This window comes from Ochotona curzoniae, unplaced genomic scaffold, assembly GCF_017591425.1.
Source record: "Ochotona curzoniae isolate NIBS_2020 unplaced genomic scaffold, NIBS_Ocur_1.0 scaffold_2453, whole genome shotgun sequence".
Taxonomy (NCBI): Eukaryota; Metazoa; Chordata; class Mammalia; order Lagomorpha; family Ochotonidae; genus Ochotona; species Ochotona curzoniae.
This window is the reverse complement of record NW_024467094.1, coordinates 18,144,198-18,156,354: the sequence shown is the minus strand read 5'-3', so window position 1 is coordinate 18,156,354 and position 12,157 is coordinate 18,144,198. Positions and strand designations below refer to the sequence as shown.

Below are 12,157 nucleotides of genomic sequence, written 5' to 3'. Positions count from 1 at the left end.
CCCTTGAATAATATTCAGTCTCATGTTTAAAAATGCTTCTGAGGTTTAAAGATCATTAATACATAAACAAAAATTGTATTTAGGAAAGGGCCAACTTCTCATCCACCAGTTACTTTTAAGGGTGCTAATTAATAAGTACCTTAGAAGGAGAGGATTTACATTTTTTAATTTTAATTTTTATTTGAAAGAAACAGAGAGACATGGGAGGAGACTGTCTATCCAAAGGTTCACTCCACACGTTACATGGGTTCAGCTAGGCCAATCTGGGTCTCCCACATAGGCGGCAGAGATCCAGGTACTTGAGCCATCATTTGTTGCCTGCTAGGATATTAAGAAACTGGATTAAAAGTAGGCACTGTGATAGGCAGGTATTCCAAATATCACATAACTACTGTGATACACACCCCAGGGAATGTTTAACATGGCGTCATCAGACTTCCAGGAAAAGAGATGGAAAATCACTATTTAAATTACCTTTCTTCTAGAAAAAAAATTCTGCCACAATTAAAGGAAAATAAGAAACTTAAAAGGCATAAATTCAAAAAGACAGGAAGGAAAAAGACAAAGCATTTAAAATCTTGGTAGCTAGAAAACAAGATGGACTAGCAATAACACCACTTTGAATTCTCAAAGGTGTAGGACCATTAGCAACCCTGGAACTGAATGGAGAGGAGAAAAAGTGATGTTAAAATAAAGAGGGTCACCCCCAAATGCCCTCAAGACTCGTGGTTCCATCCCCTGCTCTGCACAGCTGGACAGCTCCCTTATTCTCTACCCCCTGAAAAAAACCACAGGTCAAACATGAGGATTGTTGCCTCTGCAGGAGTCAATGCACCTGCAGTTAGAAGAATGGACAACACCAACCGGAAGAGCAGAGGAAAAATGGCTCAAACCACAATAAAACAAAACAGCTTCCCTTACATGAAGAATGGCATTGTGTGACCTAACACACATGTGATTCAGATTCTAGGAGCAGAGAGGGTCTACCACGAAACAAAACAATTTAAAGAATGGTAAAACTTCCTAAATATCTGAAAAACAACTTACACATAATAGCTAAATAAGATTCAAGGTAGATAGAAAAAAAAGCGCCTAGGTATATAATAGTCAAACTGTTGAAAATCAAAGATAGAAGAAATTGATGAAGATTGGCATCACAGAGCTGACACAAAAATGCCAATGTTTTACGTTCTCACCGTTCTTACCATCCAAACTAGAAACAATTAGAGATACACTGGCATGTGAAATGTAGCTAATGCAACAGAGGGAACAGATTCTTAATTTAATTTAAAATAATGTCAATTTATACAGTAGCAGAGCGAACAGCTACCATATTAAACAATGTGGCTGAAGACGTTTAAAAGGTATAAATCTTCACGGCATATGAACTTCAGTGACTCAAATAAATAGTAATAATAAAACAAAAAACATGAGACTTCGAAACTGAGAAATATCAAGACAGACTGGATATCTGATGCTAAGGAATACATGGTAATTTTCACTATCAGAGTAAGTTGCTGTTTTACAGACTCTATGTTTTAAACACATAATATTTATAGATAAAAGCTATGCCCAGGATTCACTCCAGAATAACGTGGAGTAGGGACATCGATGAAATGACAGTAACTGCGGATCAGTAACTATCGAAGCTGAGTGATTCGGTACACTGGATAATCTTTTGCTAGGTGTGTTAAGTTAAAAATTTTCCACAAAAGGTTTTTTGGAAGTAACAAGAGGAGAAAGGGAAAAATCAAAGCGAAAAGGAATTATTTTGGAAAAATCAACACTCAAATAATAACCAGACTTCCAACAAGAGATACAGAGAAAGTGAAGTGTCAAGTATTAAAAAAATCTCAGAATAAGAGGACACAAGCTCCCAATTTGAAAAAGCCGAGTCTGTATCTAGTACAATGGATGAAAGGAGACTGAAGGCAAAGCACAAAACGCTGCACCTGCCTGACACTGGGGATAAAGTACGGACTGTAAAAAGCTTTCACTGACACAGGGCAGGGCATACAGAAACGGATAAAGAACCAGAATGCCTTTAGATTGGACAAAAATGGTTTCCAACTTAGAATTTCCTATAGAAACCATCAAACAAGTGTGGAGACAAAATAAAGGAGATACTTAAAAACAGGTGAAGCCTCAAAAACTACTTTCTACATATCTAGGCTCAGGAAGCTACTAGAGGATGTGTCACATCAAAATGAGAGAGAGTAAACCAGGAAAAGTACAATAAGAAACGTAAGAGAGGGGCCCGGTGCAGTAGCCTAGTGGCTAAAGTCATTGCCTTGTACCCGTCAGGATCCCATATGGGCGCCAGTTCTAATCCCAGCTGCTCCACTTCCCATCCAGCTCCCTGCTTGTGGCCTGGGAAAGCAGTCAAGGATGGCCCAAAGCCTTGGGACCCTGCACCGACATGGGAGACCCGGAAGAGGCTCTGGGCTGCTGGTTTTAAACTGACTCAACTTCAGCTGTTGAGGTCACTTGGGAAGTGAATCAGAAGACAGAATATCTTCCTCTCTGTCTTTCCTTGCCTCTGTATATCTGACTTTCCAATAAAAATAAAATGAATCTTTAAAAGAAAAAGATGCCTTAGAAGTAAGGGGGAAAAAAAAAAAAAGAAACTTAACATAGCAGTGAAATGCAGGGAACGGATCCCTAGCAGGGTGATGAGCGGAAAATACCAGCATGTTCAAAAACACAATTCAGTCTTACAAACACAAAGACTCTCTTGGACAATACTTTGAAGCGCCTGTTCACAACAGATTTTGAAATTGAGTTATAGGTAAAAACAAGGACAAATTAAAGAAACAGATACAGGCCAAATACTCCTCACATGAAATGCCTGAGACCAGAAGAATTTCAGATTTCAGATATTGGAATATTTAGATATATATAACGAAATATCTTACAGATGGAACTCAAGCCCAAATATAAAGTTAATTTCTTTCACAGGTATCTTAAACACAGAGCCTGAAAGTAATTCTATGCGATAATTTTAGTAAACTCATGTTCTGACTGTGATCTGGCAATGAGCACACGGATGCGATTTCCAACTTGCAGTGTCATTAAACGGGAACAAAGTTAGGAGCAAGTGCTTAGTCTAGCAACTGGGAAGCCATTGTCCCACACAGGAGGGCTTGGGTTGGAGTCCTCAGATCTGGCTCCTGAGTGCAGCTTCCTGCCAATCCAGAATTTAAGAGACAGTAATGATGACTCAATTGGAGGAGTCTTGTAACCCACCTGCGACACCTAGATTGTGTCCCTACCTCCTGGTTTCAGCCTCGTTCCGGCCTTGGATGTGGAAGTATATGAGGAATGAACCAATGAGCACAAACATGCACACACTCAGTCTCTCAAAAAAAAACCAAACCAAAACAAAACAAAACAAAGAATTTTCAGATTTTGGAGTATTTTAGACATCCAGACTAGGGATGACCAACCTGTATTAACTCTCAATTAGTTACAAAAAAAAAAAAAAAAAAAAAAAAGAAGAAGAAGAAGAAAAGAAAAAAAATTTAGCATAATGGATAAATTCTTTCCTTGCATATGTCAGGATCCCATATGGGCACCAGTTCATACCCTAGCTGCTCCACTTCCCATCCAGCTCCCTGCTTGTGGCCTGGGAAAGCAGTCAAGGACGGCCCAAAGCTTTGGGACTCTGCACCCGCATGGGAGACCCGTAACCTAGCTCTTGACTTTGGATTGGCTCCGCTCTGGCTGTTTGCAGCCAACTGGGGAGTGAACCAGTAGACAGAAGATCTTTCTGTATCTCCTTCTCTCTGTATATTTGCCTTTCCAATAAATATAAATCTTTGTAAAAAAAAAAAAAACAAAAAAATAAAATCACATATTACTATATGGCTCAGCTTTGAAAAACATACAGTTATACTGTAAATGCTGATAGCAACTGACGCAAATCTCAAGACAGCTATGTGTCAACAAAATGGGAGCATGGGTTATATGCACACAGGTGAATGGCAGAGTGAGGATAAAATAGTATTAAAAATTCAGAGAACCTAGAGCTAAGGGAAGTTCATATCAAAACACTGATCTAAATGAGGCAAAAGAGATTGCCTCTGTGGAATAAGAAATTGGGGTCAGCCTCTGTGTTGGGAGTGTAAAGGCTGGGGACTGGGTTTTCTAAAGTGCAACACTAGGTGACTCTTTAAATCATGCCTTTATAACCCTGAAAAAAATTAAAACATGAAAGAATGAATATATGAGAATCTATTTTGAGATAATATGATTTCCTAAAGCACATACATCTCTGTGAAAAAGCAGCTGTGCAAATTCTACAGCTCCAATGCAAATATTAGGAGCTTCATCTAGTTCATCCAGATGAACACACGCAAGGTCCCAACTCCACTGCAGACACTGACTGAAAGAAACACTCTCTTGCCAGACGCCAAGTTGGAGGAAGTATATCAGGAAAAAAATATATTTTTTAAGATTTATTTTATTTTTATTGCGAAGTCAGATATACAGAGAGGAGGAGAGACAGAGAGGAAGATCTTCTGTCCAAAGGTTCACTCCCCAAGCAGTCATAACAGCCAGAGCTGAGCCAATCCAAAACCTGGAGCCTCTTCCTGGTCTCTAACTCGAGTGCAAGGTCCCAAGGCTTTGGGCCGTCCGTGACTGCTTTCCCAGGCCACAGGCAAGGAGCTGAATGGGAAGTGGGGCTGCCGGGATTCGAACTGATGCCAATATGGGATCCTGGCACACGCAAGGAGAGGACTTCAGGTGCTAGGCTACTGCGCTAGGCCTGGGAAAATGTTTCTAAGCAACTAATTAGAGTCATTTAAACTTATGTAGAAAAAAAAAAACTTACAGACATTTGCTAAAAACTTTGTTCTGGGGGAAATCTCTTTTTTAGGAAAACAGTTATATGCTTTAAGTAAACTCAGGGGAGGTTCCCAATGGAGGCAAATTTAACTTTATATAATATTTACAAGCTGGATTCACAAAAGCTTTTACAACCAACATCAGAACAGAAGAATTTCCTTAGGCTCAAAATTCTGCTAACTATTTAATATGTTTCTCTGATGCACACATTTTTTATTTTTATTTTCATGATTTTACATTTTAAGATGGAATGGTATCTTAAAAATTTCTAAACAGATATAACCTTTATAGTCTTCACACAGAGTAGAAGACAGTAAGTAGTTTAAGTGAGTATCTTACAGTTTTTTCAAGTAAGTTTATAATTTTGGCAGCTCGGCTTGATATATCTGTTCTACACACTGATTTCAAATTAGCCAATATAATAAAAACCTCACAGAACATTTACAATGTCATTTTCTCTACTAATAATTTGTAAAAATCTGCTTTATAGTCTAGAGTACTGGAAAAGCACTAATTTTCATATTCAGGGTCTTCAACCTAAACATTATTCAAATACTGTATTCCCTCCAATAGCCAGCACCAGGTCAGCTGAAGTCAGGAACTGACAACCCAATCCATGTCCCTCACATGGGCGGTAAGGGACCCAAATACTGAGTCACCACCTGCTGCCCCCAATGTGTGTATGAGGAGGAAGCGGAAGTCTGAAGTGAAGCTGGGACTAGGACCCAGGGATTCAAATATGGAATGTGGGCATCCTGTGTGGTGTCTCAACAGCTAAGCTGAATATATGCCCCTTACAAAGGTAACGTTTAAATGCTAGATCAATCTTTGCCCAGATTTATCTGAATCTACACTGCCCAAGTTTACTGGACTTTTGATTCTTCTTCTTTTTCATATGGAGACAAAGGCAGTCAAAAACTAAGATCTAAAATAACCTATCCATTTGCAGGCCTGCCACCTGCAGCTGGCCTCAGCATAGAAATGCATAAAGGAAAAAAAAACACACACACACATCCATTTTAAACTAGCCATTGATTTCAATTTCCACAGGCAGACATGAGATAGTGCTGCTCAGAGGGAAAAAGCTTTTCTCTTTGTAAGTTTTTGCTTATCTTTTCCATTGGGACTTAATGAGAAAATAGCCATAATTATGACATACCTGAAAGACAAGAATACATGGGGAAAAACTTGGGAGAACTAGTAATCGACTACAGATGTAAAATTTTTAACATCGGGCTTGTGAAAATTAAAACTTGCTGGTCCTAATATCCTACCAACAATTTTCAGAGACAGGAATGAGCTCAGAACAACTTTGCTTATGACAGTTCCTATTTGGGATCTAGCAAAATGGCAGTATGAACAGGAAAACAAATGGACATTCAATTGCTTGCTGTTTCTCTTTAAGAGCAGAAAATGTGTCCTGGTTTCTGTGACCCAAATTCCTTTTGCTACTTCTGCAGCCAAGCATTCCTTCATGCATGCTGACTGTCCTCAAATATTGGGCTTCAGGCTCAATGGACCAATGGGAGGTTAAACTTCAATGAAAAGGAAACAGATGTAGATCTGGCTAGTTTAGAAGTCTGTGCTGGAAAAGCCCCTTAGTATATTACTTTCATCATAGTAAGAGCCAATTCCATCTGCATAGTGATTCTTGTTTTATTCTTTAAGTCTGAGCCAAGTTACATTGTGACTCACTCATTTACACTCTAAATCCTTACTCCCTATGCTGAAAAGAGAAGAGAAGTAGTCAAATGTCGTGGCAACAGGGCAGTTAAGCAAACTGGCAAACAGGCTTGGTATTTAAAGAACTGAAAATTGTTTAGTTTTTTTTTATCTCTAAGTTACTTTACTGTTGATGTTTCACTCATCAGCACTAGTACCCCTTACTGATATTTCTAGAAGAATAATAGGATACCACCTGTCTTGACTGGAAAGCAGAAAACTGTTATTTTCCTGTTGTGATGTTACACCTTTTTCACAGTCACATCTGAACCGGGTTGTCATCCAAGTTTTGTGGGGAACCGAGGCGCACCATTGTCCTCTCTGCTGTCTTCTGATGGCCCTTTGTGGTACAATTTTTCCTTCTTTTTTAGGTCTGGGTAAATTGTAGGCTCATTTTCACTAAAGAGTTTCTATTGTTTATAGAGTCCTTAAAGTTTACAGTGGATGCTAAAGAGCTGCTCTGCCTTTGTTGGTCAGGGGTACCCTAGGCTTCACCAGTCCTCAATTTCCTGAGTTAAGAGATTGCAGTTACTGCATCTGTAGAGATAGCTGGGACTACATCTTCAGGCAAGGCACAGATCGGGCCTTGGGTTTCCACGAGAGGTCATACAGTATTAAGAAACTTTCTTGTCACTTTTCTGGGATAGCAGGGATAGTTCCCTAGTTCCTTTATCACTGAAGAAATTGCAGGGATCAGTTAGATCTCCGTATCTTCGGCTGGCCCAAGGCTGTCAATTCTGTCTTTGTGAGCATTAAACTACATCCTCTAGGACTCCATCTGAACTAATAATCCATTGGGTTTGCTACAGGTTCAGGTTATGAGCTTTCCAGTCTGCTTTCACGTTGCTTGAACCCCAGACAATTTACATTCAAAAAGAAATTCAAAATAGATAAAAATTGAACAAAATTCCCAATTAGTATACAAAATTAGAAAAAAAAAATCAGTATTTTTAAGATCAAGAGGCTCTTGAAGACCTGACAAAGTGGTCCTTAGCTCCTCTGCAAGGCACTATACTCATGGTCCCCTTCCCATGACCAACTGTAAAGTTCAGCAGGAGAATAGAGGCCATGATATGAACGTGATTTGTCTCCCAAGGTTTCATGTGTTTCATTCTTGATACTTAGTGTGGCAGCAGTTAGATGATTGAGGGTATTACCTTCATAAGAGATTAAGGTAGGTCGCATGAGCCTTTGTTCATTGCTTAGGACTGGTCCCTCCTCACTCTTTCTGTCTTGCCATGTGATCTCTCTTCTGACAAATGCTCCTTCCACAATACTACCTGTCATGTGATGCAGCCAAGAGAGCCCTCCGTACAGGGGAACATATCACAATGCTGCTGAACTTCCAAAACTATGAGCTTGAAGAACATGTCTCAAATACTGTGTCACAGCAATGGAAAATAAAAAACTGGCCCAGTATCAACAAATACCACCCAACTGAAATGTAACTCCGACCTGCAGGTTATTCAGCGGCTCCATCTTCATGACAGGGCCCAAAGTGTTGAGAGGCAGGGAGACATCAATGCTCTGGTTTGGCATCAGTGGTGTATGAATGGCCAGGGGAGTGCTGGGGATGACGCCAAAGCTGCGACAGAGGAGGAAACACCGAAGTCAGAGACAGGACTGAGCCACAGGCTCTTCCCTTTCTTTATACGAAGCATAAACACAGTTAACCTGAAAGATTATCAGCAATCAAGGTGTTCCATTCCAACAATAATGTAAGCTATATGATTAGTGAGAAAGATGACTCTGGACACTGGAACAGCTCAGACTTTGTATTTAAAAGAAAAGGTCATAAACTCTAAGTTATACAATGACCTCTGTTTTCTACTGAATGGATTTGAAGAGGCAGGAAACATTCCTAAGCACGGACTGCTTTTGCTAATGCTATCATTCTGAAAGCTTCTTTTATTTATTTATTTATTTTGTTACTAGAGGAACATGTTTATTGAGTATCTTACAAATAAATCTTTAGATAATCCTTGGAAAAAAAAAGACTTAGGAAGTTTCACTTCACAAAAAAAGTACAATAAACTGATATTTATTTCATTAACTTGATAACCTGTCTAATCCATCCAGAGGATTATTAATTCATAACTTCCGTTTTCTTTCTGTTCAGTTCATTTACATGTGTCACAATCCCTGGAAAGAAAAAAGCTAGTCCTGGCAAACAAGAATTGATTGGTTTATGCATTCCAAATGATTAGGGTAATTTGCAGACCCAAATATAGCCACTTTCTAAACCTAAGGCAGGCAGGGAATATGCACCAGTTTAACTTCTCAATGAAAGACTGTATGAGAATGATGAAAAATGAGAAACTCAGCCCGAGTTTGAAGTTAACGACAGAAAAATAAAAAGCATGTGGGAGGGTTAACAATCTGAGAATTACAGTAAAACTGGGGGATCATCGTGTCTCAAAGTAATTCTCCACTTTCCAGTGCTGGCATCCCATATGGGTACCGGTTCAAGTCCCAGCTGCTCTACTTCCAATCCAGCTCCTTGCTTGTTATCTGGCAAGGTAGCTGAGGACGGCTCAGGCCCTCAGGACCCTTCACCCACATGGGAGACACAGAGGAGGCTCCTAACTTCTGGCTTCAGATTTGGTCAGCTCCAGCCATTGTGACCATTTGGGGAATGAATCAGTGGATGGAAGATCTTTCTCTCTCTCCCCTTCTCCCTGTAAATATATCTTTCTAATAAAAATAATAAAGAAAATCTTAAAAGAAAAAAGAATAGAAATAAGGAAAAATGAGCTGAGGAGCAAAAACAAATACATGGTACAAATTAACATTAAAAATGTATGTTCTAAATAGAAGATGGAACTATGATTCTTATAAAGAGTTTAAATAAAAAGTATCTCTTTTTGAAGAATCAGAATAGAAAAAAAAAAACCCACAAAAAACCACCCAGCTTTCTTAGAGTAGCAAGATTCTGAGAATTCATATCTCCCATTCCAGAGTACCACTGATAGGTCAAAACCTCATTTTGCTCTTTTGATCTTTTTCTCATGGTCAGCAAATCTCCATCACAGGTCAGTGTTGCGTTAGAACCATGGAAATAGCATAGCTTGCTCTCTTGTTGCTGATTTTCTTAGAAATAATGTATAGGAAACAGAGAAAGGGGGAAAAAATCCTCACAAATCCACAATTTCCCTTAAAAGAGAGAAAGGAAAGAGACTAACAGGTTAAATACACTTAAGACACTTAACCAACTATACTGAACAGAAACCTTATGCAAAAATCTGAAAACTGATGATATTTACTGCTAGAAAAGAATCTGACTATATCCAAAAAGAAACAGAGAAAAGTAGCTTTTATAAAAATCAGATAAATTCATAATCAGAAATAACAAAAAAGAAAATCAACAGAATAAATTGTAAGTTTAAATACATTTAACTTTGAAATTTTTCTTGTCATATATATATTTTAGATTTATTTATTTTCATTGGAAATTCAGATTTATAGAGAGAAGGAGAGACAGAAAGATCTTCTATCCACTGGTTCACTCCCCACTTGGCCGAAACAGTTGGAGTTGAGCTGATTCAAAGCCAAGAGCCAGGAACTTCTTCCAGGTCTCTCATGCAGGAGCAGGGTCCCAAGTCCTTGGGCCATCCTCGACTGCTTTCCCAGGCCACAGGCAGGGAGCTGGATGGGAAGTGGAGCAGCTGGGATACAAACTGGCACCCATATGGGATCCCGACGATGCATGCGAGGTGAGGATTTCAACTACTAGGCTATTGTACCAGGCCCCTGAAAATTTTCTTTAGTTAAGATTCCAAAGCACATATTGAAGGACGCATCTTACTCAAGGAAAAGCTGATCTTAACTGGCCAACACTAAGAATATCCTGGCAAAATTACTGGACGTTACAACTGTGGGCAGCCAGACAAAAAACTTACAAGAGGGAAAATTGGGCTAACAACTGACTTTTCCGAAGTAATATCAAATGATAAAAGACATTGGGAAAAAATACTTCAAGAATTTGTGAATTTTCAAATATAAAGGTCAGAGTTTTGACAATGTAAGAAGACTCAAGGAATATTGTTTACCTGAGTCCCTTTTAAGAGACTGTCAGAGGACACCTAAGAAAGAAATGATAAATAGAATTGGTGCGGTGGCAGTAATCTTCAACCCTGTGGGTGCCTACATCCTATATGGGGGTTGGCTCTTGTCCTGGTTGCTCTATTTGGATCCAGTTCCCTGCTTATGGCTTGGGAAAGAAGTGTAGGATGGCCTAAGCCTTGGGAGCCTGCATCCATGTGGGAGACCCAAAAGAAGCTCCAGGCTTCTGGCTTCGGGTCAGCTCAGCTCTGGCCTTTGCAACCATTTGAAGAGTGAACCAGTAGATGGGAGATCTCTGTAAAATCTGTCATTCAAATAAAAACAAATAAATCTTTCAAGGGAATATTTCTTGTTAAAAACAGGAAAAAAAAACATGACAGCGAAAGCTTAATTCAAGGACAGGTAGTTAGTATAAATCCCACACAAAACAAGATGAGGCAAAGGTGAAATGAAATGTAGAAATGGAACAATTACAAAAAATAGAAAGAAAAGGGTCAAGAGAAAGACATGGCTGGAGCAGAAAGATGTCTCTCCTTCTCTGTATAAATCTGACTTTCCAATAACATTAAAAATCTTAAAAAAAGAACAGAACATTTTGTACAACACTTTATGGAGTCAACTCTTATTTTTCAGATAATTTCATGTTTGTTTTAAGGATTTCATTTTATTTTTATTGGAAAGGCAGATTTACAGAGAGAAGGAGCTACAGAGGGAAATACCTTACATCTGTTGGTTCACTCCCCAAGTGGCTGCCAACAGCCAGAGCTGAGCTGATCCGAAGCCAGGAGCCTGGAGCTTCTTTTGGGTCTCCCACATGGGTACAGAGTCCCACGGCTTTGGGCTATCCTCGACTGCTTTCCCAGGCCACAACCATGGGGCTGGATGGGAAGTGGAGCAGCCAGGACACAAATGGGCTCCCACATGGAATCTCGGTGCTTGCAAGGCAAGGATTTAGTCACTGAGTCATCACGCCATGCTCACTCTTCAGGTAATTCATAATCAGTTATTTTTGGTATCCTTTTCGAGTTAACGGGGCAAGCGCTGTGGGGCAGTGGATTAGATCACCACTTGGGATGTCTGCAACTCATTTATCTGAGTGTCCAGGTTTGAGTCCAACCTCCCCCAATTCTGCTTTTTGCTGGTGAGCACCAAGAGGAGGGAGATGACAGCTTGGGTACTGACAGTAACACAGCAGACCCACACTGGAGTTCCTGGGGATCAAGTCCTGGCACCACTTCTGACTCTGGCCCCTCCTAATATATACCTGGGAACCTGCCACCAGTGGAAGACCTGGACTGAGTTCATGGCTCCTGGCTCAGATCTAGCTACTGTAGACATTGGGGTAGTGAATCAGGACAGGAAATCTCTGCCTCATCCTTCTGTCTTTCAAATAAATTAAAAAAAAATCTGTTTTTCAGCTTTAAGTGGAATTAGAAGACAAGCTTGTTCTTATCAAATTTCTAAATTTCTAAGTGCTCTTTTTCTTAGTCAGCCTCATGTAACTGGGAAAAAAAAATGGGACAGG

At 39.6% G+C, this 12,157-nt stretch overlaps 1 protein-coding gene across 7 annotated transcripts in view; it reads right to left on the bottom strand.

Moving 5' to 3' along the window:
• AP2B1 (adaptor related protein complex 2 subunit beta 1) overlaps positions 1 to 12,157 on the bottom strand; it is a 121,982-nt gene that overhangs the window by 33,264 nt on the left and 76,561 nt on the right. For all 7 annotated transcript variants that reach the window (XM_041000559.1, XM_041000564.1, XM_041000562.1 and 4 more), the window contains one exon: positions 8,026 to 8,155. In XM_041000559.1, the coding sequence (XP_040856493.1) occupies positions 8,026 to 8,155 (130 nt within the window). The remainder of the gene's footprint in view (positions 1 to 8,025; positions 8,156 to 12,157) is intronic.